We start from the raw sequence: 26618 nt of genomic DNA on the forward strand, positions 1-26618 counted from the left end.
GCGGGGCGTGGGCCGGGGCGTGGGCCGGGGCGGCCGGACCCCAACTTGGCCTGGTCAAGATGGCGCTGATGGCCGGAGCGCGCGTCCTGGCTCGCAACCTGCTCCGCCCGTGTGCGTGACTCCGGGGGGCTGGAGTTGGGGGGTGCGGGGCAGCAGGGGCCCGGGGAGCCGGGACGGGGGCCGGAGGAGACCGGGGCCCCGGACCCGAGGGAGCTGGGAGGGGCCGGGGGGAGCGGGAGGTTTGGGGGGGGGGGCGGGATTGGGGGCAGGGAGGTGCCGGGGACCTCAGGGAGCTGGAGGGAGCCGGGGAGCTGACTGGGGCCCGGGGCTAACGGGCCTCGCGCTGTCGTTCGCAGGGTCCCGGCTTCCGGACGCGGTTCCCGGGCGGACGGGGCCGGCCGCCGGCGGCGGGGACGGTGTGCGGTGTTTCGGGAGCCCTCGGGTGCTGGTGGAGACGGACCCGGCGAAAGGTAAGCGCTCCTGCGGCCGCACGTTCGGGCGAGGGCGCCTACGCCGGGCCCCGCGGACTGGGCTTTCCCTGGCTCGGCCCGCCCCGGGGCCTGGAGGACTCGAAGCAGGGGTGCCTCGCCGTCCCACTCCCGCTCCCTCCTCTCCCGCCGCTGGTCTTCCTGACCGCGGCTCCTGGGGACGCCTGAAGGCCATTGGAGATCAAGCCCCGTAGGAAGACCGTTTCTGTTGCGTTCAAAGCTTAAAGGTCATCAGCCCACGTGCTTTTCCCCAGTTCATTATGAAGATAAAAGTGTTTTGGTTTGTAAAGTTTGAGGGGTATGCCCCTCTATCTAAACTCTTCAGTTGGAAATTGAAAATAATGGAAGTATTTTAGAGTAATTTTTTTTTTTTTTTTTTTTTTTTTTTTTTTTTAATATTCTGGCATGGCACAGGACCTAGCAGATGGTTTACTAATTAAACCCAGGAGCCACCTCCCACCCCCATCAGAGCCTCTGGGAAAACTCTCCAAAAGGGACAGAAAAGGTAGAAAAAACACCGTTGAGTTTTCTCTACCTGAGAATGTTCCCGACCTGGGTCCTGAGAAGACTTGCAGCCAGGGCTGGGCCTACTTCCAGGTTTTGGGGACACGCTGTGCTCAGGCCTACAAGAGGAGCTCGGGGGGCTGCTGTGGTTGGGGGGCTGCGGCCTCAGCCCACCTCCCCCGCGCCCACCCACCCTGCGTCAGGGATATGGTTGCTCACCCCGACCCGGATTCGCCCCAAGTCCTCTGCGTCAACTCATGGAAACCTTTATCCTCTCCCCTGAGTGTCCTTGATTCTGCTGGACCGGGCTCTGTAAAAATCCAGTCAGCCTCAAAAACTTCCCTCTGAACCAAGTTTGGGGAGCTTGCTTCTGGGAATTTTGATAGCTTCTTCCATGTCCCTGTACGTTCCTGTAGCCGGTTAGTAAGTAACCTCTCCCTCAGAAGCCGGAGGTCTCGAAACAGCCCGTTTGTCTTCAGGACTTGGTTCTCCCTCCTAGAGGACTGTTTATGTTGACCATCTGGAGATTTCTAAGGTCCTGACCAGGGAAATGTAGCCTAAATGAACGGTGGCCCTTCGAAAGCCCTTGGGGTCTGTCCTTGGGCCAGGTAGCCGGAACAGATGGCCTCAGCTGGCCCAGGCTGGTGGCTGCCCTGTCCCAAGTGCTGGTCTGCCCCCCCCCCCCACCTCCCCCGCTGCTGGCAGCACGCACAGGCGGATCGTGGAGAATTTAAGAACGTCAGGCCGCCAACGTGTTTAGCAAGAACCAGAACCCCCAGTGCAGTTCCTCCTTCATATCTGGTCTTAGAGTCTGCTCGCTCACTCCTCAGGAAAGTAAGGCCATCTCCTACTCCCCTGGGGACAGAGGACTGGCATCTGGAGGAACAAGATGAACAGACAGATATTTGCTCGTGAACGTTCACGGCCGCAGTAGTCACAGGAGCCTCAAGGCGGAAGGGACCCAGTGTCCGCCAGCACGCGAACAGATACAGTGCGGTCCACACGTGTGCAGGGAGACACTGGGCCTCAGAAACGGGTGGGACGCTGACCCAGCGGCACAGGCCGGCCTGGAGAACGCGGTGCTCAGTGAAAGGAGCCACACATAAAAGGTTGTGTGCTTCCATGCACACGAAACGTCCAGAGTAGACGGGTCCATAGAGGCAGAAAGTAGACACTCAGTGGCCAGGGGCCGGGGAGGAGCGGGAACTGTTCGTGGGCGCAGGGTCCTGTGTGGGATAGAAATGCCCAGCAATTAGATCGTGGTAGCATGGGGACACTGTGCAAGTCCCTATAGACCTGGACTGCCCACTTTCATTTATTTATTTTTTTTTAATGTTTATTTTTGAGAGAGAGACAGAGCAGAAGCAGGGGAGGGGCAGAGCGGGAGGGAGAGACTGAATCGGGAGCAGGCTCCAGGCTCTGAGCAGTCAGCCCAGAGCCCGACGCGGGGCTCGAACTCACGGACGGTGAGATCATGACCTGAGCTGAAGTCGGACGCTTAACCGACTGAGCCACCCAGGCGCCCCAAACTTAACCAATTTTAATAACCAGAAGTTAAAAATGAAAACTGTCGCTTCCCATGGCCAGGTTGAGGGTGCGGGATGGTTGGGTGTGCTTTTCCAGTCCTGGGTGTGAGCTTTCTCCTCTTCGTTTTCAAACTAGGGGTCGCCGTGATAAAGTTGAAGAACCCCCCGGTGAACAGCCTCAGCCTGGAGGTGCTGACGGAGTTTGTCATCAGCCTGGAGAAACTGGAAAACGACAAGACCTTCCGAGGCGTCATCCTGACTTCGGTGGGTGCTCGTTGATTCCCCGAGTTCTGATCACGGCAGGAACCTGCTGCGAGGTCACGTCCACACGTCACGTGCTGTAGAATGACCAGGTAGACCCGGATGCCGGTGCCACCAGGGACCCTAGTCCTGGGCCTGGTCCAGGGGGGCCCCCAGTGGTCCTGGCATGCTGTGGGCAGATGGCTCCCCCCAGAGCACCGCGACCTCTGCCCCAGGCCGGACTGTGGGGAGAGCCTCAGTGCCCCGCAGTCGGGCCAGAACGCAGGGGAGGGCAGTGAATTGTCTGCAGGGGTGGCCTGGAGCCCGCGCTGATTGGTGACGGGTAGTCCACCGGGATATCCTGTTGGCAGTGGAGCCCCTAGGCGTGTTCCCTGGTGGCCACGCTCCCTCGTTCCTCTTCGCGTGGGCCTTAGAGTCACGTTCTCAGAGGGCAGATTTTCCCTTCCGAATTCTCTAGGGAACCTTGGTGTTGCGTCCAAGAGCCGACAGATGCTGCTGTTTAATGACATCTGTGGGAGGGGTGTCACCGGTGAGGCCGGGGAGGGGGCGGTCCTCGGCCTGGGCCGGGTAGACCCCCTAGACCGACAGGATCGGGGGCCACGCCGACTCCGGCAGCCCCACCTACTTTGCCAGGAGAGGAAGTAGATGGGAGTGCGGCCTGATGTAACAAGCCCTTCGTCGTGTCAGGAAGAGTCCTGGAGTCGCCTTTCGAGTTGGGGGGAGCCTCCGCATGAGTGCCTCCCAGTAGAAGGGCCACCGTTCTACAGAGACCAGTGAGGACGTCTTGTCGCACCATTGTTAAAGGCAGAGGGTCACGGTCTCTTCCGGGCAAGGCTTGGCACGTCCACTGGGCACGCGCCTGCTTTCCTTAAACCCTCGGCCTGTCCTGGGTGTGACCTGGTGTTGTCCCAGCTCTGAGCTCTCGGGGTGGGTCTGATGCACACACCAGGGGGGTCTCGTGGAGTGGCCCCCCGGGGAAGAGGGTGGCGCTCCAGGGGCAGGGCTGGCGCTCGTGGGCACGGGTCACTGTGACAGTTGAGGCTGACTTGTCTGGACGTGTTGCAGTTCCCTGGGAGTGTTTTGCTCGGGAAAATTTCTGAAAATATTCCCTTCAAGAAGTTTCACAGCGTGATTGATCACGCCGGGAAACGAGAGCTGGGAAGACCCATGACTTCTGTCCCTCGGCAACAAAGCGGGGCTCCGTGCGCTGCCTCCCCCCCCCCCCCCCCCCCGCCCCGGCCTCAAAGCGGCACGGCCCCCGGGGGATGGGGAGCCGGCATGTGTCCCTCCAAAGCCCACGTTGTCCCCGGGACTGTGTCATCTTACAAATGTGTCTCCGTGTGTCTTCAGCTGGGTGCCTACTGTGTCTGCAGCACAAGGCCTGCCCAGGGGGCCCTCAGCAGATGACGGGAGCGACGTGACGCCGCTCTTGTGGGGACACACGATAGAGGCCGCAGACGAGGGCTCACGACAACAGCGGCGCAGTTTTCTCCACTCTCCTGGAGCGTCCCTCTCCACTTTTGCAGCTGCTGCCGGGTCCTGGCACCCCTGTACCCCGCCTCCTCCACCCCGGGTCTCTGTGTCCACGTTTCCCTCCCCTTGGAAGGACCCCTGCTCTCACGTGGTCTCACGTTGGTCACATCTGCAAAGACCCTGTTTTGAAGACAGTCACACTCGTGGGCACTGGGGGTAGAGGCAGACACGGTTCGGCCCGCTGCAGACATGCTGCCGAGTCCCAGATCACAGCCTGTCCGGTCCGTCTGGCGGGGCGAGCCCCCGTCAGCACGACCGTGGTGTCTCTCCCGCAGCCACAAGCTTTCCTCGAGCGTCCGGACCGTGGGCGCGCTCTTCCCCGCCACGTGCAGATGAGCTGCGTGGGGTATTTGGAGGGCGGGGAGGGGTGCCCGCGTTCGGCGTTGGTTAGGGAAGGAGGCGCGCGCTCAGAGCAGGGGCAGCCCTGCCCCCACCGCCACCCCGTCCCCGGGGCGCCTGTGACAGCCAGGTCGCGCTGGCACGCGGCCTAGGGAGACGACAGGTCGGCCTCCAAGCGTCTGCGTGCACAGGTCCACGGGGAATTGCACTCTGCGCCCTGCACACGAGCTTGGTCCTGTCGCTTAATGTGAGGACGCGGAGACGTCGCCTGTGACCGTCCCGTACTTCACGTGTCAGTAACAGGTCACGCCAGCCCCGGACACGCTCCAACCACGGGAACATCTCGTTCACTTAGAAACGTTGTGACCACACGAGGGCCCCGCGTGGTGGCCACGGAGCAACCCCGCCCCGCCTCTGGGCCGGCAGTGTTTGCTGGAAAGCCGCGCCGTGCTGGCGGTCCCCTGCGTCTGCTTCCCCCGCTCTGTGGCGGCTGTGTTGGGACCTGGGGCGTCCACATGGGACCCACGGCCTTCTAGGCCAGGCTTCTGTCTCATGCGTGACCGCCCAGGCAGGGCAGAGTTCTGGCTCCTCAGCTCATTGCTGTCCCTTCCCGTCCTGGCTCGCTTCTGACGGCAGCACCTCCCGGCCTGCGCTGGCGTCTGCAGCGTTCTTGACCTCGAGGGTAAATCAGAACGTGTGCCCCCTCCGGGCCTCTGAGTTCCCCTGCCCAGGACCGCACACGCAGCCGTGCCCAGAGCCCGCTGTTTATGTTCCTGGGGGAGCACCCGACCCTGCCTGCCTGTTTTGCCTTTTCCCATTTGAAACTGGAAAGTAGGAGGAGCTAAGTCCGGGGTAGGTAGGTCCCAGCTTCGGCTCCCGGGGGCCTGATCCTGCCACCTTGAACATGACCTCGCCCCCACTGCGTCTTGAGCGCCTGTGGGCTCCCGGGCCCCGGGGACGGGTTGCTGCCAGGAGATGGACGGTGACGGGGCCCCTGGCTCCTTCACTCCGGTAGGACTGCCCCGGGATCTTCTCGGCTGGCCTGGACCTGACGGAGATGTGCGGGAAGAGCCAGGCGCACTATGCCGAGTACTGGAGGGCCGTGCAGGAGCTGTGGCTGCGGCTCTACCTGTCCAACCTGGTGCTGATTGCTGCCATCAACGTGAGTGTCCCCGCTCCTGAGTGGCCTCACTGGCTCGCCAGGGCCAGCCCAGCGCGTGGGGGGGGGCATGAAGAGGTCCTGTCCTTGGGAAGGCTGGGAAGGGAACAGTCGGGGGAGACCCTCGGATGTGCACAGGGGAGCCTCCATTGCAGACAGGCGTGACCTGGTGGCGGGGTACTTCGCGGGGCGGGGGCAGGGACCAGGGCACGTGGTCGACGCGGCCCGGCAAGAGAGCTGTATAGGGAGAGGGGCGTGAGGAGGGGATCAGATTCACATCAGGAAACATCGTTCCGGTCTGCCCTCGAGAAGGTAGGGGCTGTTCACGCTCAGGAACCGGTGTGCCTGAAGACGGGACACCCCAGGGGAGGTGCCAGAAGGGTCTGAGCCAGGGGACGGGAGGGTGGCGAGAGTCAGGACGACCCACGAGGCGCGTGACAGCCGACAGCAGCTTGCCGTCTGTTCAAGGCAGTGCGGTGCGTGAGATGAGGGCGGTGTGAGTTTGGGGTTCCCAGGACATCCCGCTGGGGATGGCGATGGGTCCCGTGGGCCGTGACGGGTTGTGACCGCTCTGGCCGGATGCTGGTTTGGCGTTTTAGCATCCGGACCGAAGCCGTGAAAAGAAAGACGGCTTGCCACCCAGACAGGAGGGAGATTTTTGGCCCCCGAGAGCTGGTGGCCCTGCGAGGCGACGGGGCTGACGGGCAAGCCCGAGTCCCCGTGGTGCACGGCCAGCCCGGCCGGTGTGGGTGCAGCACCCCGGGGGCGCACACCCACCGTGGGACCTGGCTCTCCGGAGCGCAGTCAGGACGCTCCCCCGCAGCACCAGAGCCAGACGGCGCGTCTTCCCCCCGCAGGGAGTCAGCCCTGCGGGAGGCTGCCTGATCAGCCTCACCTGTGACTACCGCGTCCTGGCGGACAACCCCAAGTACACCATGGGGCTGAACGAGACTCTGCTGGGCATCGTCGCCCCCTCCTGGTAAGGCCGGGGGCGGGGCCCGCACTCCGCTGGGCGAGCCCGTCTGCCTGGGAGCCTCCAGCGAGCGAATTGTGTTCCAGGTTTAAAGACACCCTGGTGAACACCGTCGGCCACCGCGTGGCAGAACGCGCCCTGCAGCTGGGGCTGCTCTTCGCGCCCGCGGAGGCCCTGCAGGTGGGCATGGTAGACCAGGTGGTGCCCGAGGACCAAGTGCACAGCGCGGCACTGTCGGTGATGGCCCAGTGGCTGGCCGTTCCAGGTGAGGGGCACAGGGAGGGGCTGCAGGTGTGCGCCCCGACGGGCGAGCCTCCCCCCGCCACGGCCGGATGCTCTGGTGAGACCAGAGCCTTCGCGCCAAGGTGCTCTGTGCGAGTCGTGGACGTGCCATTTATAAGAGCGGACTTAGTGTCCTGAGGTCGCTATAACAGATTACCCCGAGGTGGGGGGAGGTGCTTAAAACAACAAAATGTGTTCTCGAAGTCAGCAGACCAGGAGACCAAAATCAGTGTTTGGGCAGGGCGGTGCTCTCTCCAGAGGCCCTAGGGGAGGCTCCTTCCTGCCACTGGGGGCTCCAGACATTCCTTGGCTTGTAGATGCGTCGCGCCAGGCTCCGCTTTCCCCTTTCCCCTTCACGTGGCCTCCGATTGCACACCCCCCTTCCTTTCCCCTGTTAGGACGATTGTGGCATTTAGGGCCCACCCTAAACCCACGATGACCTCATTCCATCTACCTCCACAGAAACCCCTTTCCAAATAAGGCCACACGCACAGATTCTAGAGCTGCGCTGTGGACTTGTATGGATCTTTTGGGGGGTCCACTGTTCAACCCACTGCACAAGTAGAAACAGCCTGCGTGTCCGTTTATAGAAATAGGGCTGGTGACGTCAGCTGTGACGGAGCCCGGAGGTCAGCGGACCGTGTCTAAAGGGCCAGGTGGACCTTCAGCCTGGTGGGTCAGTGTCTGCCACACTGTGGCGTTGGAGCACTGAGGCCGCCAGAGCCCCCGTCCGTGTTCAGTAGAACGGGTGCCCCTGATACCTAAATTTCATATAATCTTCACGTGTCCCAAAAATGTCTTTTTTTCAGTTCTTTTTTTCCAATTATATAAAAATGTAAAAACCGGGGCACCTTGGTGGCTCAGTAGGTTAAGCGTCCGACTCTTGACCTCAGCTCGGGGTCTCAAGCTCGGGGTCGTGCGTTCAAGCCCCACGTTGGGCTCTGCCATGGGTGTGAAGCCTACTTTAAAAAAAAAAAAAAGGAGAAACAATTCTTAGCTCACGGGCCACGGGGGCCAGGTTTGCTGACCCCTGACACAGACACACGGCTACATGCTGTGCCGCTGTTATTTACATCGTAAGAGAACCTGTAGTGGAGGGAAACTATCCCCCATAGTATAGTTGAGTGAGAATAACAGGGTAAAAGGCAAGGCACCCTGGATGTTTTTAAAGGAAATGGGTAGGCACTGGGGAACAGGTGATTTTCATTTTTTTCTTTGCTTAGTTGTATTTTCTCAGTGTCCTGGCAGAGCTTCTGTTGGAAGTCTCTCGGAAAGGTTGGGAACGATACGACCGTCTTGGGGTGGGTTCTCACACACGGACCCCTTTCTGTAGACCATGCTCGACAGCTGACCAAGAATCTGATGCGCAAGCCCACAGCCGACCGCCTGGTCAAACAGCGCGACGCGGACATCCAATACTTCCTCCAGTTCGTCTCCAGGGACTCCATCCAAAAGTCCCTGCGCGTGTACTTAGACAAGCTCAGACAGAAGAAAGGCTAGGGTCCGGGCCGCGCACGTGGGGCTTGCACCACATGTGCCCTTCTGGGGGCCCTCTGCTTCCAAGGGGTTTTAAGCAAGGTATTTTCCGATTTCAAGGTACTTTCAGCTCTTGGTCTCGCTGGTCTTAGAAGCTCTGTTCCCGGTAGCCAGTGTCCCAAGGCCACTGCCCCCCAAGAGCGCCTTTTCCGCCTGGCAAGTGGGCAGGGCGGGATCGGGGGGCAGCATCTCTGTTGGGGAATCGTGAACTGGCAGGAGGGGCAGTGCAGGATTCAGCGACATCGCTGCTGAATGTCCCCTTTCCCCGAGCACAAGTGTGAATAAAGTCCTCACGTTGTCCCGTAACTGGCTGCCCGGCCGCCTGACTGCTAGGGGCACGTGACCAGCCCGGTGTGGGCCGGTGAGCCGCACGGGACCCCCAGAGAAAAGCGCTCTGGCCACCCCATCTGCCTGTTTAGATGGAGGGGGCACAAAGGTTCAGAGACAGGGTGCTTGGGAAGCAGGGAGGGGTGAGCCCGTCTGTGCCACAAGAGCCCCGGCCTTACTTTAGGAAGGTGACCTGAGAAAAAGTCACGCGGGCTCTTGAAGCAAACATATGTCCTCCACACAGTTCAGGCCAGTTCCCAAAGTTGCCAAACGTGAGATGTTTCCCAAACCAGCAACCTCACTGGGCAGTCACACCCTGTCAGTCACACCCTGTCCCCCATTCATGCTCGTTCCCGATCCTCAGGTGATGGGCTTCCCCGGGACACAGGCCACAGTTCTCCCCAAGTCCTTGTCCAGCCCAGGGCTCCTGAGAAGGAACCCGCCCCGCCTGGGCGAGGCGTCCAGCCTCCTCGCCCCTGAGGGAGAGAGAGGGCAGCAGGGACTGTGAGGTTGGCCCTGTCTGTCAGCACTGCCCGCATGTGTGTGTGTATGTGTGTGTGTGTGTGTGTGTGTGTGTGTGCGTGCGCGCGTGTGCGTGCGCGTGTGCCCAGCTGCACTCAGCACGAGTCCTCGGACGCATTTACGGTTGGCACGGAGGGAAAGCAAGCACACTCGGGGAGCTGCATTCTAGAGCCTGGTCTGGAGTTCGTCAGTTCCCAGCAGGGTGTGACACGGGTGGGCTGGGCCATCCCTGTTCCCCTAGGGGGCTGGGACCTGGGACCCACTGGGCTGCAGCACCAAAGTCTGGGCCTCACAGGGGTGGAGTCCTAAGAAAGGACACGGAGGCCTTGAAGCCGACCAGTGTGTGGTCCTGGCTAAACGCTTGCTCCCGTTTATTGAGCACAGCCACGCACCCGGCGCCCTGTAGGTGCTCCTCACAAGGAGGAGGTAGATGTCGTAGCCCATTTTACAGATGGAGAGACAGGCTGAGTGGGCCTGTGATGTGTCCACAGCCACTTGTCCAGCCAGCCCTGCCCCACGGCTTGCTGGGGCTTGGCCAGCCATCCGGAAGGAGATCTGTGGGGGCCAGAGTCCTCCTCAGGTCGAGTCTGGAGGCAGCGTGCCCTGACCAGGCCTTGAAGGTTTTCAGTGGGACTTCAGGGTCACCTCCACAGGAAAATGGTCACTGATGGCAAGGGCCTGGAGGGAGAGGAGGTGGGGCCTGCTGGGCAACCTCTCCTCCCTTGCAAGCTCCACCCCCTCCACCTCCCACCCCTCCACACCCCCACCCCCCGCCCCGGGGGGGGGGGGGGGCGGCGGGCATCTACAGACCACTGTGCTGCCTGCAGGTGGCGTGGGGCACGGACTGGGGACCCCACTCCAGAAGAGGCCAAGGGCATCTCCTCCCGCCATCCCACACTTGTTCCTTTCGGCTTGAACTGAGTCCCTAAGGGCGCTTCCGAGACACTAGTGCGGGGAGGGGCGCCCCCGGCCTTGGGCAGCAAAACACTGGCCACCCCCACGCCCGTCAGTTCCCCCCCCCCCACACGCCCACCTGAGTCTGGTCCAGGCCGAACTCCTCCTGGAAGTCGTGCACAGCGGCCGACTGGGGCTTCAGGCTCCTGCGCAGGCGGGCGCCGCACACCACGATGCGGTCGTAGGCGCAGTCCGAGTTGCCCACCGTGGTGTCCGCGCTGTCGGGGATGAGCCACTTGAAGACCTCGCTACTGCGCAGGCGGATTGCCGGCCAGTCCTGCGCCCTCACGTAGCTGCAGTCCGCATTGAAGTCGCCCAAGAACAGCAAGTCCTGCGGGGCCGCGAAGCCTGGGCTGAGCCCGCGAGAGGGACGCGCCCCCCACCCCCACCCCGGACGCGCCCACTTGGGGCGGGAGCGGGACTTACGTCGGTGCCCCATTTGTCGATCACGTCCAGGTACACGTCGTAGAGAGCGTCGATCTCCGCCACGGCCTGGTGCGGCGCCGCGTGCAGCGGGATCAGCACGAGCTCCCCGGCAGCTGCGGAAGGCGCGTGTCAGAAGCGGGGGGGGGGGGGGGGGGGGGGCGGGGCCGCGGAATGGGAGGGGCGGGGCCTTACCAGAGCCGGGGGCGGAGAACTTGACCACGAAAGGTTCACGGCTGAAGGCGTCCTCCGGGTCCGGGTACTGGTACGTGTCCACCACCGACACCGCGTCCTTCCTGGGGGAAGGAGACTGGTGGTGGCGCTGAGCCGGCCCCCTCCTGCCCTGCGCGCCCAGGCCCCGCCGCCCCGCCCCTCACCTGTAGACGAACAGGTACATTTCTTTGTACTGGTCCCGACCCAGGGGCTCGCTGCTCACGAAGCTGTACTCGTGCCTGGACACGCTGCGGAGACAAGGGCCAGGCCCGCGGTCAAGTCACCCACCGGGCCCTGCGAGCCCGGCCTGGGCTCCGAACGCTGGACCCTGTCCCCCGCACCTGTTGATCTGCTCCATGAGCGCGGACACGGCGCTCAGGTCCGGGTCTCGCACCTCCTGCACCAGCGTGATGTCATAGCCAGCCACGATCTGGGGGAGGGGCCGGCAGGTGCGGGGTCACGCGCGGGGCGGAATCACCGGAGAAGCCCAGCTGCGGCCCCGCCTCCCGGCCCCTGGCCTCACTTGCGCAATGACACCGCCGCAGGCTGGGTCCGACACTTTGCTGTCGCCAAAGCTCTGGATGTTGAAGGCTCCGATGCGCAGCGCGGCGGCCCCGGCGGCCCCCAGCGCCCAGAGCGCGGCCATTAGGGCGCGGAACCCACCCATGGCGCGGAGCGGGCGGCTGGGAGTGACAGAGACGCTCCTGAGCTGGAATCTGGAGTCAGACACACCAAGCCGCCCCTCTCCGCCCCAGCCCCGGGGCCACGGGGGCCGGTGAGAACGCTTGACACAGAGGTTCCCTGCGTCCCCATGTCTCCCCAGTGGTGCACTAGGCTTACCGTGGCCCTTCTCCATCGTAGGGAAACTGAGCCCCAAATACAAGCACCCCATTCCCATCCAGCCCCCTGGTCAGCCCAGTCCTCCCCAGCCACGGCACCCCCACACGGGCCGGCTCCATCACTCACCTGGGATGCGGATGGGGCGGCAGCCGAGGCTCGGGATCTAGGTCAGAGATCCAGGCTGGGGGTGTGTCTGTGGCACAACACAGACTCCTCACTTGGTGGGGCAGCAGTTCTGGTGCCAGGGCTCAGGCGGGTATTTGAGGCCCTGGTCCAGGGAGGGGCTGGACTGCTCTGGGTCCGCCCCCTCAATGAAGTTGGACGCTGGAACTCCTGGTGGCCAGTCCCAGGGAGAGCCCTGACGGCCAGGTGGCAGGGGCATCCACCCTGGGCCTGCTCTGGTGCCCCCAAGCCCATCAGAAGCGGGACTCCGCAGACTCTGACCTCCCAGCACCATGTCAGGACTGGATAAGAGGATCAGCCATCCAAGGTCCAGTCCTTGTTCCTGTCCTCCCCCCACCCCCCAAAACCAGGTCATCCAAAATCTCCCTCCTTCAGCGGCACCTTCTGGGAAAACAACGCAGTGCAGCCCTGTCCCCCCACACGCTGTCACCTCAAGGGAAAAAGCCTTGGTCCCCTGTCCCAACAGACAGCACCAGGGCTGGAGGCAGGGAAACGGCATCCCCTTCCACCCACCTGGGGGGAGCTCGGGAAGCTGGAGTCACGACTCCCACTGGGCAGGGCAGCAGGAGGAGGCTGCCTGTCCACATGCCAGTGACACCCACACAGCGCCGAGGTGCCGCCAGCCCCTCCGGAGCCCTGGGCGGGGCGGCCGGGCATGAGAGTCCAGAGGGTGGCCTGGGCAGGCGTGCTGCCACGGGGAAACCTGCCAGGACAGTGGCCCCAGACCCCGAGGCTGCCGCTGCCACGGCAACATCACAAGTGGCAGATTTTCACATTTTATTGTAAAGCAACAAAAAACTATTTACACTCCCACATCCCCTCTGAACACCTGAATTCTGTGTTCTTTCTTCTCTGGGTCCTCGCCCCTACCCAGCCCAGCCCCCAGGACCCTGCAGGCGGCCACGCTAGACAATGACCGTCTGCACCTCGAGCTGGCCCTCCGGTGAGGCGATGACCAGCTCGCCCGCATGCTCTAGGATTTCAATGTCCTCCGACGAAACCATGGTCACGGTGGCCTGCTCGGCGCCATTTGCACCCGCGCGGGCCGTGAGCACGGTGCCCTCGCCGATGGCCGAGGCCAGCGTCATGGCCACCTGTTCCGTCAGGCTCTCAGGGGTGGCGATGGTGATGGTGTCGGCGGCAGCCGCCTCTGGGCCCAGCCCCGCCTCCTGGTCCATAGTCACATTCTGCACGATGATCTGGTGCCCGGCGCTGGCCTGGTGCACGATCTGCTGCACCACCTTCATGATGTGGCTGTCCACCTGTGGGGGGCTCACCGCTCAGCTCGCGCAGCGGAGGGGCGGGGCCGGGGGCCCACACCACCCTCCCCGGCCCTCCCCCAGCCCCTCACCTCTGTCTGGGCGCCCTCGATGACCTCCGCGGCTTCGCTAGCCTCCGCGTCGTCCGCAGCAGCCTGGACACGGGTCAGAGGTCAGCCGACCCCAGGGGAGGCTCCGCCACCGTCCCACCCCGCCCCTGCCGCACCCACCTCAATGATGTACTCCTGGGTGTCGGCCACGACAGAAGAGAACTCAACCAGCACGGCGTGCGGGTCCTCAGTGAGGACTGCGGCGGCGGCCGCGGGGCTCTCCTCGGCCACCAGCAGCTCCTCCACCTCCAGCAGGCAGCCGCCTGGGGCGGGGGGGGTGGGGGTGGGGGTGGGGGGCTCGGTCAGCACGCCGGGCACCCCTCCCCGCCCTCGCCCCCCACCGCGCCGGGCCCTGACCTTTGGTGCGCAGGTGCCGGTTGAGGGTGCCGTGCTCGGCGAAGCCCCGGCCACAGCGGTAGCACTTGAAGGGCTTCTCGCCCGTGTGGTGCCGCACGTGCCGCACCAGGGAGCCCTTCTCCCGGAAGCCACGGCTGCAGAACGGGCACACGTGCGGCTTCTCCTCCAGGTGCGTCCGGAAGTGCACCTGCTGGGCGTTCTGTGGACCGGCACCGTCAGTGCCGGCCTGGCCGCGGCCTCTGGGCCGGGCCGGAGGGGCTGGGGGAGGGGCTGTGTGGTCAAGAGGCAGGGACGGGACAGGGATCTGGCCCAGGAGAGGGGAGCCCTCGGGTCAGGGGTTGGGGCCCGAGCACCCACCTTGGTCTTGTAGCACTTGCCGCACTCAGGACACGGATAGGGCCGCTCATCCGAGTGGACGCGCCGGTGGCCGCGGACATGTGCGATGGTCTTGTAGAGCTTCCCGCAGTCTCCGCAGCGGAAGCGTCGCTCGTGCACGTGAACCTCCTGGTGCTTCTTGAGCAGGTAGGCCTTGGGGAAGGCCTTGCCACACTGCACGCACGTGAACGGCCTTGGCCCTGGGGCCGCACGGGATGTCAGGCTGGGTCGCCACCCGAGGGCCCCAAACACACATCCTGGCTGGCTGCCAGGTGCCCCCCACTCCTGCCACCCACCTGCGTGGCCCCTTTTGTGGGCCTCCAGGGTGGCCGCCGTCGGGAAGGTCTCACTGCACTGAGGGCACGGGTGGGTCCTGGGCACGGCTGAGGGCCCGCTGGCCACCTGCTGGCGGGCGGGGGGAGGTGTCCCAGCATGCCTCCAGCACCCACTGCGGGCTGGACCCCAGCAGCACCAAGAACAGAGCCGTGCCCCCCCCACCCCACCCCCACCGGCAAGCTCCACCATGAGCCCAGGGAAGGCAGTAAATGGGGGAAAATCACTGCAGAAAGTGGCTCAATGTTTCCACCCCAGGGAACACAGCAAGGACGGCTCCCAGGCCAGGGTCGTGACCCTGTACCCAAGGTCTGACCCCCAAAGGAGCTCGCCGGCGGCGCAGGCACCTACTGTCTCCACTGGCTCCACCTCCAGCAGCGGCAGCTCCGGGGGACCGTCTCCCAGGGGCTGGGGACTGGGCGCCACGGGAGGGGCTTGCTCCAGGGCCCCCTCTTCTCCAGTGACACGCTCAAGGACAATGCCGGAGTTCTGCATGGCCTGGTGCAGCAGGTTCTCACGGCCACCCTCACCGGAACAGGGAAGCTCCTCGGAGCCGGGGGGCTGTGGGCAGGCAGATGGAGGGCAGCTGGTCAGGCAGAGACACTCGGTACCCACTTGCACGCACTACACGGAGCAGAGCCAAGGGGCCCCAGGGGCGCTGTGCATACGTCTTGGGGAGCCCCACAGCCCGTTCCACCTCACCCCCAGCTCCCTGTCCCTCACCCCTCCCTGCCCTCTGGCGTGCCACTGGTCTCCTGTCTCCCCTGCAAACACACTGAGCACCGGGAAGGCAGGCCAGCTTGGTCCCGTTCCCGCTGGAGCCAGTGACCGGCACAGAGCCCGGCACTGAGCGGACAGAGGCCAGCCCCTGACCTGCCCGCACCTCTGGGGCCAGGGCTTTCATGCCCAAGGGAAGTTCTTGCATCTGGACGTGGACTTCGTGGATGACAGTGCCCTTGGCGTCTGTCACCAGGTGAATCACAGGCGATGTCTCCATAGGTTCGCCCGTCACCGAGGATGATGTAACGGTTCCCACGGTGGAGGCGCCAGACCCTTTAAGGCAGAACCAGGAGAGTCCCTGAAGAGACCGCTGACCAGGGCAGCACCCGGGCCCGGGCCGGGGCGGGGAGCCCCTACCTCGCGGACCTGCAGGCGTGTCCTCTTTGCCCACAACCACGTCCTTGCTCGCGCTGAAGCGAATCTTTTCGGTGCACGGGGTCAGAGACTTGAGGTGCCGGGTCAGCGCACCCGACTCCCGGAAGCTCTTCCCGCACTTGGCGCACTTATAGGGGCGCTCGTCTACGGAGAGGGCAGGGTCAGCCCCAGGGCCAAGGGGCAGGCAGGCCCCCAGCCACAGCCTCATGTTCCCCCCAGAGGCAGGGGCCACAAGGCCGGCTCCCGGCCCCCTCCTGGCTCACCCGTGTGCCGCCGGTGGTGCCGGATGAGCGAACCCTTGGTCCGGAAGGACGCCCCGCACAGCTTGCACTCGTGGTCCTTGCGGCTGCTGTGGGTGACCATGTGGGCCTTGAGGATGCTGCCCTGGGGGAGAGCGAGGAAGCAGGGCTCAGGCACCTCCCCGGAGGAAGTGGGAGGGAGGCCCGGCCCCACCCGCCGGCGGGGCCCCGAGCACGCAGCCCCCGGCCTCACCGTCTTGAAGGTCTTGTGGCACAGCGCGCACACGTATCGGCCGTCCTTGTTCACCAGCAGCTTGACCTGGGCCTGCTCGCCCTCCCCGGGAAGGCCCGGGCCCTGACGGCTGGGGCTGCCTGGGGCTTCCGCCATCTCGCTGTCCCCCGGCTCTGCCTCTGCGGCCACAATGACCTCTTTGATGTGTCCACCGCCTGAGGAGAAGAGGGTCAGCCTGAGCCTCGAGACTCTGAGGGCCCTGCCACCTCCTTTGATCCCTGCCTGGGGACGTTGCTAGGACACGGTGCAGCTGTCCTGACCGCCCTCCAGCTCCAGGGCCTACCTAGTATCTGCTCCCTGAGCTGGAGGCCGCCCAGAGGGGCTCCAGGACCCCAGAATGTGCCCAGTGGGGAGACCCACCATGAGCACCGCAGGACTGGATGTGCGCAGCGGTCCTGCCCCCTCTGAGGACAACTGAGTGCCAGCACAGAGACGGTGGATGGGCCGGCCCCGCTCACTGCACCGGCTCCCACTGTCAGGTAAGAAAGATGGCTCGGGGGATGGGGGGAGGTCACCCACTGTGTCTTGAGGCAGGCAGGCTGGGGACCCTCCCGGGAGAGTGAGTGCTCCCGAGAAACCTGGAGCTGCCTGAGGAAGGAGGCCTGGCCTTGGCGCCTCTCACGGGTGATGAAAAGATCTGACAATGTGCAAAACTAAGCTGTAAACACACTTCATAATTTCTGCTCATAAAAATGACATGTGGGAAGCGGCTGTAAAGCCACTTCTTACGAACCATCTCAATCAGTCAGACATAGTGTGTTGACAAGCCATTCTCACACAGAACGCAAGCACCGTGACTCAGACAATTAAGACCATCTCTCGCCCATGCCCTGGCTTATGTGCTGGATGCTCTATCTTTGCTCCGCCCCAGAAGCAAACCTCCAGAAGGCCAGGGACCTCTGCCAGGCGAGGACTTGGGATAGAGCGTGGCACAAGACACAGCAGGCGGACGGCTCAAGGAAGGGAGAACAGGGCTGCCCTGAGTCCAGAGATGAAAACCAAGTCTGTTTCCAGCCAAGAGGCAGGAGGGCCGGGAAGAGGTATCTGGCCCCCCACACAGCCCCTGCCGACTGTGGCCCCTGGCCCCCCAATCCTGGGAAGCCAGCAACTGGCAGTTTAGGACTCTAGCCAACCCCGGAGCAATGAGTAGCAGACTCCTAGGGGGCATGTGGTGCACCCAAGATGCCTGCAAAGGGGGAAACTCCCAAGGGGCCAGAGAGGCAGGAGGTACCCAGAGGGGAGCCCTCAGAGCACAGGGACGAGCCACCGAGCAGCAGGTGTGGGCCAGCTGGAGGTCAGGGGGGCGGGAAAGGGCCTGGCTAGAGGTGCCACCCAACCCCAGGGGATTTGTTTTCCCATATGACACCATCCAGGGCCAGAGCACGGCCCCACCCCCCACATGACAACATTCCTATCCAGAATGGCAACAGGTGAATGTCCCTGTCCACAGGAATGTCAGGCAGGGGAAGGGACAGCATGGACACAAGGACGGATGTCCGGCTGCCTCCCTGAGGTGGGTCCGTGGCAGAAAGGCCTACTCTGCGGCTCCCCTCCCGAGGTCTCCACCCCTCTTCCTGCCCCATCTGGTCCCAAGGGCTTCCCAAGGCCAAGGTGTACCTGTCACCCAAACCCACATCCTGTGCAGCCGCCCACTCAGGCACCTGCCAAGACTCCTGCCCAGCAGACCCCTAGATAACAATCCTTCCTTCCAAGCTGGACAGCAGGCTGCACCCTCCTGTCCGGCTACCCTTTGAAGGCTCCCCCTTCCCATTCCAGACCTATCAACTTCCCCCTCTCCCACTGCACACCAGCAAGGCACTCGAACTTAAAAAGAGCCATCAAGGAGGCTGACTGGGCACTATACGCTCATAAAAGCCAGGTGAGAATCAGGGCAGGAGTTGCCACACCCACAGGGGAGGGGACAGCCAAGGTCAGACAGCAGGTCCGGACAGGGCTGGAGCCACCAGTGCATCCTGTGCATACCCCAACCTGACCCATCAGAGTGGACTGGGGTGGGGAGCAGGAACCGGGGTTGGCAGAAAAATGGGGAAGATTCCAGAAGGACCAGGGAAGGACCAGGGAAGCAGCAGGAGCAAGCAGCCAGCTCGTGACTGTGCACAAAGTGAGGACTCCCTGAGCGCAGGCCACACGCCTCCCCTCTCCTGGCAGGCAGGGCTTGGTGCCCAGTGCTCACTCTGGAGGCCCTCGGCCCTCCTCAGCCAGGCTTTGCTCTCAGGAGAGCAGAGGGTCACAGTAGCAAGGGTCCCTCGCCTCCAGCCCTAACCACAAACAGCTGTGCTGAGAGCCACACATGGACAGACACAGGGAGACCGCGCCGGCTTACCCACAATGTCGGGTGCGTGGCTGATGTCTGTCGTTAATGCGGCCGTCTCCACCACGATGTGGGCCACCGTGATGGGCTCCTCCGGGCCGGCCACCGCTGGCACCACCTGTTGTGGGGGGACAGGGGACAGAAAGGATTCTCCTGCAGGGCTCCAGAGTTCCCTTGGCTTGGAGAGGGCAGGCTTGGGTTTATCTCCACATGGGAAGGCTGCGGTGGGACCTGTCATCTCCCCTGACATCTCTCCCACCCCTGCTGTGAGTCTGACTCCCATCCTGGTCCCTCCAACCCAGGCCTAAGGGGTCAGCCCCGTCACTCAAACGCCCCTGGCCACCATGGGCCGGATGCAGAGCAGCGAGCACCCTTGCAGAGGGCTCCCGGGAGAAGTGACCGGCAGTTCCAGCCTGAAGCCCAGCTGGCCGTGCAGGGATGAAGGTCAGCACCCTCACCCACCAGCCCCAGCCAAGCTATCAAGCGATGTGGGTCCAGGGGCCTTCCTGGAGGAAAGGGCACCACTGGGAGGGGCCAGGAAAGAGCACAGGGTCTGAGGGAGATGGCTGTAGTCCCACTGTCCTCTGGGCCATTCCCTGTGACGACCTGAGGCGGCTGACATCTCCCAGAGCCTCCTTTCCCAATGCCATCCGACGAGGGGCCCAAGAACACCACCGTGCAAAGGTGCTGGGGACCTTCAGAGGCCTGCATGCGTACAGCCCAAGCACGTGCAGCATTACAACCTTGGCCATGTTTATGACAAAGTGGCAGGGCTCCCAGAGCCACCCTTTGCGGGATCCCGAGAAACCATGTGTCAGGGGTGCCTGGGAGCTCAGGTGGTTGAGCATGTGACTCTTGTTTCGGCTCAAGTCATGATCTCACAGTTTGTGAGTTCAAGCCCCACGTCAGGCTCTGTGCTGACAGTGCAGAGCCTGCTTGGGATATTCTCTCTCTCTCTGTCTCTCTCTCTGTCTCTCTCTCTTTCTCTCTCTCTCCCTCCCCCAGCCTCTCTCTCTCTCTCAAAATAAATAAATAAATTTTAAAAAGGAAAAGAAAAACCGTGCGTACAGGGCAGGAGAGAAGCCAAAAGAACAAAAGCCACCATGACAGCCCTGAGCCACTGAGCCAGGACAGACCCTGAGGCTCCAAGAAAGGAGGGATGTCAATTGTGCAGGCTTCAGCCAGAGGCTGCTGGGAAGGCAGGGCCATCCCGGGCCATCCAGGAAACCAGGAACACTGCCAAGCTCTTAGGGACAGGGCCCAGGCTCCCTCACCCATGACCAGATGCCTGTCCTCTGTCCACCCCCGTGCCACAGGGAACCGGCTGCACAGGTCTGTCAGGGCACGCACACACCCCTTCCCGGCCACCAGGTGAGCCCAAGGAGGAGGGCGCACATGTGCGTGGACGTGTGGTGGCAGGTGGAGAGGACTCACCTCCTGGCCCAGCAGCGCAGCAGCAGCAGGGGCGGCAGGCAGGGCCTCCTGAGGGGCCCGCTGGCAGACTTTCTGGAGTTTGTGCTGAACAAAGTCTTCCAAGGCAGTGAACTCGGCCTGGCAGCGGCCACATCTGTGCACATCGTCCTCATCTGCAACAAGCCTGTGCTCAGTGGGGCCTGGGAGGGCCTCCAGCCCTAGGCCAAACCCACCGAAGGGTGCCATCGGACCACAGGCACCTTCCAGCCTCTGGTGACCTGCGGAAGAGGTGCCCACCCCAGGGAGAACAGCATCCAGCTGGCGGGGGCCCCAACCTGAGAGTTAGACTGCAGAGATCCAGTGAGGCTGCCGTGCCCAAAGCCCCCACTTCAGAGATGAGGGGACAGAGCCCCAGGGAGCAGCTAAGAGGTGGAGGGATTCACCCAAGCTGGTTTGGGGACAGTGGAGGACCAGAGTTTAAGACTGCTTCATCAGCTCTGAACAGGCAGGAGCTCCCTCTTCTGGAGAAGACACTCAGGGTGGAACTTCCCAGAGAGGCTCCACACCCCAGGCTCAAGTCCCTCACCATGTAGGCTGACCATGCCTGCCCCAGGTCCTACAGCAGGCGCTTCCCACTCACTGAGCCCCTCCTGGGTGCCAGGCACCTCACTGGGGATGTCCCCAAATCCAGCCAGCACCCTGGGGAAATAAGGATGACTATGCTCATTCCAGGAAAATGACCTGAGATTCAAGACCACCCAGCTGGTGAGTGTTCGGGCCAGAATCTGAACCTGAGGGTCTACTCCAGATGCCCTGCTATTTGCACAAAGGGATGGGAGGATGTTCCTTGTGCTTCTATAAAAGTCTGCCAGTTCCCACCACCTCACATCCGGTCCCACATCAAGGTCAAACCCAGGCCTGGCACACGGAAGGATCCCAGCCATGTCTTTTGACTCAGTGGGCAAACAAAGGCCCACAGCACAACCATGACGGGCCCACACAAGACCACCTGCCAGAGGGCGATCCCCTCCAGATGGTTCGCAGTCACAAGCGAAGCACTGACGTGCCCACCACCCTTTTAACCTTCCCCCCTCGCTCTCCAAGTCTGACTCGCTGTTGCCAGCGAAGGAACACCCACCACAGAAGGGGACACACTCCGCCCCGTGTAACAGTGACAAGGCTGGGGGCAAGCACAGCAGGGCCCAGCAACCTCCAAAGAGATCCCTCTCCAGGCTGGCACTGCCCCTAGTGGTACTGCCCCTCCCCCAGCTGGAATAAGAAGGAGCAAGAAAAAACCATGCGCTGAGAATAGGAGTTCTGCGGAGACAGGGGCCACTACCCCAATATCGCCAGCCAGCCCCCCTCCTGTCTGGCCCAGTCTATAGCCTCATGAGACAAGCTCGGAGGAGAGAGACCCAGCTTCTGTCTGCACAAGCTGTCAGGGCGCCCGGTCGTCCGCTCTGCCCTCAGCCAGTTGCCACCGGCTCCGTCTTCCTTCTCACCGGGGTCCAGGGAGGCAGCGCAGCCCAGAAGGTAGGGGGGTCGGTTGAGGAGTCACACAGCCCTGGCATCCAGTCCAGTCCTTGCTACTTACTAGCTGGGTGACCTGGTCACCTTCACACCTTTGAACCCCAATTTCCCTCATCCACAAACTGGGAATGAATCACACAACAACAACAACAACAACAACAACAACAACAGGAGCGTCCAGGGTTGGTTTGAGGACAAAAACGCTGATGCCGGGTAAGGCTTAACACGTTTTTAGCAGCAGCAGCGGCGGCGGCAGCAGCATCCCCTGCCCAGGACCAAACAGCCAGAACGTGGCGAAAGTGGCAGGTGTGGGATGGAGCCCGCAGGCCGGCTGCAGGGCACCGGCTCTCCACCACTGGGCTCTGCTGCTTCCCCGAGGGGCGGCCGGGGGCCTGGGGCCCGAGGCCCCGCCCCACCCCACCCCCAGCCCCAGCGTCCAGCCCCACCCCAGCCAGGGCTCTAGAAACCCGTCAGGTGCATTGGGAGGGGGCCCAGAGGAGGGCGGGGCCTTGCCCAGACAGGAAGGCGAAGGGGCGCCTGACCGCCGGCCCGAGGGCCAAGGCCGCCAGTGGAGGCGACGGCAGAGGTCTACACACGAGCAACCCCACAGCCTTGGGCACCTGTGAGTACCCGCAAGTGGGCACCGAGGCCCACGGGGTGATGGGCGCCCCACAGGAGAGGCCCGAGGGTCTGAGGAAGCCGGGGAGCGCGTGGAGGGCTATGCAGGACCCCTTGGGGACCCGTGAGGTCCGCAAGGAACCGGGGTCTGGGACGGTCGGTCGCGTCCACAGCTTAGGCCCTCGGAGCCGCCTCCAGCCGGGACTGAGCCGTCCCCACCCCGGCCGCGCCCGACCCTGTCAGGCCCCGTCAGGCCCTGTTACCTTCTTCGCTAAAGGGCGCCGGGAGGCCAAGGAACCCGCCAGGAGCCAAGGCCGCCGCCGCCGCCGCGACCCCGCCCTCGCCCGCCTCCCGCCCGGCTTCGGCCCGGGCTTCTGCCGTATGCGCGGCCGTCACCCGCACTGCCATCGCGCCCTCCATGTCGCAACGCGCCGCAGGAAGATGGCGGATTTACGACCGTGTCGTCATAACAACGGGCCGCGCTGAGGCGAGCGAGAGAAAACGACGAGAGGAGGCCGACGGGGCGGAGCCAGGTGGGTTTGACAGACAGGCAGTGGGGCGGAGCCTAGGAAGAGAGGCCTAGAATCTCAGAGGCGGGGCCAGACTCCCGGAGAGAAGGCAGGGGGAGGGGCTGCTCGGGGGCGTGGTTACGCTGGAGCGGACTGACTGGCAGGCGGAGGGGCGGGGACGGAGGCGGGCCCTAGGGGCGGGGCTGGGTGAGGCGGGGGCGTGGCCATGCCGGAGGGGCGAAGGGCTTGGTTCCCCGAGCGGCCCCGGGAGCTTCAGGAAAGGTTGAAGTAGACGTTCTGAGCCGGTGGTGCCGCCGCGGGCGCCCCGCCGGCGAGACACTGCCCCACCCCAGCTCCGGCGGGTAGTGTGGTGCGCGGGTAGTGCGGTGCTCGTCGCCCCAGCCCCACCCCCTCGGGTCAGAGCCTCCGTTGTTGCCACGGTCGCCGGGAGGCACCCGATTTGGGTTTGGCTCACGGGTAAGCTTCGCTAAGCCTTTTATACTTACGCGTATTTCTTAAATTGTAATAAATATACATAAGACTTGCCTTTAATAGCATTTAGTGCATTCACAACGTGCACACAATGTGCATCACCACCGCCAAGTTCCAGAACATTGTCGTCATTCCAAGAGGAAACCTAACCCCTTAGCACTCACTCCCCATTCTCCCCTACTCCCAGCCCCTGGCAACTACTTTCAGTCTGTAAGGATTTGCCTTTTCTGGATATTCTCAAATAAATGGAATTACACATGTGGTCTTGTACATCTGGCTTGTTTTGCTTAGCGTAATGTTTCCCAGATTCATCTGTACTGGAAGCACGTCACTACGTTTCTTTTTATAAGCTGAATAATATTACATCGCCGGGAAACACCACAATTTATTTAGTCTTCGCATTCGGTTGGGTTGTCCCCACCTTTTCCACTATTATGAATAGTGCTGCCATGAACACACAGGTACAAATTCCTTTTATTCTTTTCAGGTGATATTTAATTAGCTCTATGAAGCTAAGCACTTTACAGGATTTTCTCATTTAAGATACCAATCGCCCCCATTTTGAAGATGAAGAAACTGAGGCACAGTACTGATACAACGCTTGCCCAAGGGCGGACTGGAGACTGAAGTCTGCACAGAGCCATGGGCTGGAAGCCCACAGGATGTGCTCTCTCCCACATCAGTTATCTTCTGTGGCCCAGCCCTGTGCTGAATCCCAGAGACTCAGATGAATCAGAACTGGTCTCCTCCAGGAAGGCTAATCTCTAGAAAAGACCAAGCAGAGACTCAAGGGACGGGGCAGAGAGTAGACTGTTCTGCCCTGGCAAGGACACCAAGCAGAGACTGTCTCCATGCTGGGGCTGCCCAGCTGGGCCCCCGAGGACCCTTGGCCTGGCAGAAGCTGGCCTGTGTGAAGCACAGGTCAGATGGTCAGAGGTCAGACTGGGGTAACGATGAGGTTGCTTTCTGCATGAGGCTTGCTCGCCAATGCAGGGGGATAGGCAGACGGTGTGAAAGCATTTCAAAAGGATCCCTCTGACCACTGTGCGGATAAAAGGACCTCAGGGCCCATAGAGGCAGGAAGATCCCAGATGGATGGTCTCTGAGAGGGACAAACAGGAGGAAGGCCGGGGGAAGGGGGGGGGGGGAGCTTGTGGAGGGGGCTTCTGGGAAGGGAGGACCAGGAAGACACCTTACTTAAGGATGTGCTGAAGAGTAATGGTGAAGCCAGCATCAGAGAGAGAGAGGAAGCCCCAGAGGAATGGGATAGGGCAGGGTCTCAAAGGCAGAGGACACCCTGAGTGTGGGTGGACACGAGGAGCAGCCGGCCCAGGGGAGACGGAGAGCCTGCCTGCCACGTGCTCCAGAACCGTGTCCGGAGCGGGCCAAAGCTCCTGCCTGGTGGCTCCCTGGGAGTCAGGAAAGGGCATCCTGCACCAGTGAGTCCCAGGTCCTGCGTTAGCGAGAGCCCAGGCAGGCCAGCGGGTACAGGGGCAGACAGGCCTAAGGTCACTGAAAGGCAGAGTGGCCAGAGAAAGACAGGAAAACCGGAGTCCCCATTCCCCCCAACAGCCTCCTCCCCGACCCAGCCCTCCTCGGCACGGGCTCCAGCGGCACCCTGTGTATTTTAGAGTCAGTGCTGTGCTGACCTGCCGTGGCCAGAGCCACGGAGACTCCATCACCCTTTATGAGGACTGCTCAACCTCTGTTCTTTGATGGACTTATTGAACCAATCCCATGTTGAAGAATATTTAGATTGCTTCCAAATTTTTTTGTGTGCCACTTGAGTCCTTTTGAAATGACTCCCTTTTTTACTTAGCTCATTGGAAGCAATACCATCTGCGAAAACAGATTCAATGGCTACTTGCATTTTCTAATACAACTTTTTTCATGTTTGCTTATTTATTTTGAGAGAGAGAGAGAGAGTGACCATGCAAGCAGGGGAGGGGCAGAGAGAGAGGGAGAGAGAAAGAATCCCGAGCAGGCTCCTCACTGTCAGCGCAGAACCCAACATGGGGCTCGATCCCACGAACCATGGGACCATGACCTGAGCCGACATCAAGAGTCAGACCCGGCCTCCTGAGCCACCCGGGCACCCCCATTAGTTCCTAATACAATTTAAATCCATGCAAGGCTGTTAAAATTAAATAGCGTCTGGTGTCTGTCCTTGTACCATCTAAATCCGTGCCCCATATAGTCTGCAGGGGGGGCTTCCTCACTTTGGGGAACCCTGGCACCATCCATTCGCAGGTATACACTGAACGTCTACCGTGTGTCGGGAACACATCATGACCATGATGCACTCCTCCCCCATCTATACAGGGCACCTCACTCAAGGTCAGCCCCCCTGCCATAAAGTGAACTGTCCCTTCCAGCCTCCTGCAGGACCATGACCACAACCACCTCCCCTCTCGACACCGGCCGCCCCACCTTTCCCACCGTGCCGGCTCGGTCCCTACAACCCACAGGACGTGTCAAACCAATCAGGTATGGCAGAGCTCCACTTTGGAGTCAACTGAGTTTAATCCCAACCCTACCTCGTCCAGCCGGTGACTCTCTCTGGCTCAGTTTCCTCATCCACGAATGGGGACACTAATAGCCTCTGCCTCTTAGGGCTGTAATGCAGGTGAGGAACAGGGCTCAGTGCCTAGATGCTTACCAGTGCCCAGGAGACCAAGGCACCCGGGCAGGTATTGCACACGCTGGCCCATGGCTGGACAGCAACAGCATGGGCCGGTGTACCATATACGCTGGATGCTTCTGGGTGAAAGCAGGATTTCTGATCTTCTGTCAAATCCAGCTCTTCCCCGCGTCAGCCCCCCCACCAAAACTAAGTGGGAAGACACAGGGAGGAAGGCGCTCCCCTTGTGGGCAGTGAGTGCACCAGGCAGGAACACTTTGCACGCTCTGCCTTTGTGGGCCAACGGCCCCTCCAATCTCCTCCAGGGGTTCCCAGGCCAACAGAGACCAGCAGAAACGAGCCACGTATAAATAAACAGGACCCTAAGGGAACTGAGGTCACTGGTTTTACCTCATGGGTTTGGGGGTGGGAGTGGGTCCAGAGCAGACTTTATGGAGACCTGCGGCCCAAGAGAAGAGCAGGAGTTTGACACTCTGGGAGCTGGGGGTCTGGGGCACCTGTCACAGGGTAGGCTTTCAAGAAACCGGGCCCTTTGTAATTCTGCTCCCTGGCCCTACTGGAAGTAATAACAATAAACATACACCTACCTACCTGTGAACTTGCAGTTCCAATCGCAATTATATTTCACCCTCTCAAGAGAAATGAGTGCCTGGGTCCACAAATGAGTGTGTAAGAACCAGAATGATCACAGAAGTATTATTTACAATGCTCCCAAACTGCAAACAACCCAGTGTCCACGTACTGGAGAACAGACCAACGGATGTATTCTTACAAGGGCTCACATGGCAATTAAAACAACAGAAAAGGATGGATTTCCCAGACACTGTGTCGATCCATAGAAGCGAGACTCATGGCAAGTCTGTGAGACCATCTGGAATAGGCAGAGGAGGCTATGACTCA

At 62.0% G+C, this 26618-nt stretch overlaps 3 protein-coding genes and 1 long non-coding RNA gene across 9 annotated transcripts; 2 read left to right on the top strand and 2 right to left on the bottom strand.

Annotated features, from left to right (window-relative positions):
• Nucleotides 1-2: 2 nt before the first annotated feature.
• Nucleotides 3-8907, top strand: ECI1 (enoyl-CoA delta isomerase 1). 2 transcript variants are annotated; one of them, XM_058709950.1, is made up of 7 exons: nucleotides 3-111; nucleotides 357-470; nucleotides 2655-2782; nucleotides 5667-5813; nucleotides 6668-6789; nucleotides 6870-7048; nucleotides 8399-8907. In XM_058709950.1, the coding sequence occupies exons 1-7, from the start codon at nucleotides 60-62 to the stop codon at nucleotides 8563-8565; spliced, it is 909 nt and encodes a 302-aa protein (XP_058565933.1). In that variant the 5' UTR covers nucleotides 3-59; the 3' UTR covers nucleotides 8566-8907. The 2 variants fall into 2 exon arrangements, with proteins under 2 accessions (XP_058565933.1, XP_058565934.1); XM_058709951.1 differs by lacking the exons at nucleotides 3-111; nucleotides 357-470 and adding an exon at nucleotides 869-993.
• Nucleotides 8908-9797: 890 nt separating this feature from the next.
• Nucleotides 9798-12393, bottom strand: DNASE1L2 (deoxyribonuclease 1 like 2). The gene is given in 8 exon segments (XM_058709949.1): nucleotides 9798-10128; nucleotides 10484-10735; nucleotides 10831-10947; nucleotides 10949-11123; nucleotides 11205-11288; nucleotides 11382-11470; nucleotides 11564-11723; nucleotides 12007-12393. Coding segments are annotated over 7 exon segments (915 nt in total). The 5' UTR covers nucleotides 11708-11723; nucleotides 12007-12393; the 3' UTR covers nucleotides 9798-10074.
• A 433-nt stretch (nucleotides 12394-12826) lies between these two features.
• Nucleotides 12827-22579, bottom strand: E4F1 (E4F transcription factor 1). 5 transcript variants are annotated; one of them, XM_058709937.1, is made up of 14 exons: nucleotides 22340-22571; nucleotides 19950-20101; nucleotides 18528-18633; nucleotides 16145-16338; nucleotides 15916-16036; nucleotides 15644-15796; nucleotides 15381-15550; nucleotides 14849-15058; nucleotides 14461-14566; nucleotides 14147-14364; nucleotides 13790-13988; nucleotides 13553-13695; nucleotides 13415-13477; nucleotides 12827-13325 (listed from the first exon to the last, which is right to left on the bottom strand). In XM_058709937.1, exons 1-14 carry the CDS (start codon nucleotides 22494-22496, stop codon nucleotides 12969-12971), a joined length of 2349 nt encoding a protein of 782 aa, XP_058565920.1. In that variant the 5' UTR covers nucleotides 22497-22571; the 3' UTR covers nucleotides 12827-12968. The 5 variants fall into 5 exon arrangements, with proteins under 5 accessions (XP_058565920.1, XP_058565919.1, XP_058565918.1 ...); XM_058709936.1 differs by having other exon boundaries at nucleotides 14461-14569; nucleotides 22340-22570; XM_058709935.1 differs by having other exon boundaries at nucleotides 15635-15796; nucleotides 22340-22569.
• Nucleotides 22499-25238, top strand: LOC131500661 (uncharacterized). Its single transcript, XR_009256410.1, has 2 exons — nucleotides 22499-22609; nucleotides 23565-25238. It is a non-coding gene; the product is annotated as an uncharacterized LOC131500661 (long non-coding RNA).
• The last annotated feature ends 1380 nt before the right edge of the window (nucleotides 25239-26618 follow it).

This window comes from Neofelis nebulosa, chromosome 18 (genome assembly GCF_028018385.1).
Source record: "Neofelis nebulosa isolate mNeoNeb1 chromosome 18, mNeoNeb1.pri, whole genome shotgun sequence".
NCBI classification, from domain to species: Eukaryota; Metazoa; Chordata; class Mammalia; order Carnivora; family Felidae; genus Neofelis; species Neofelis nebulosa.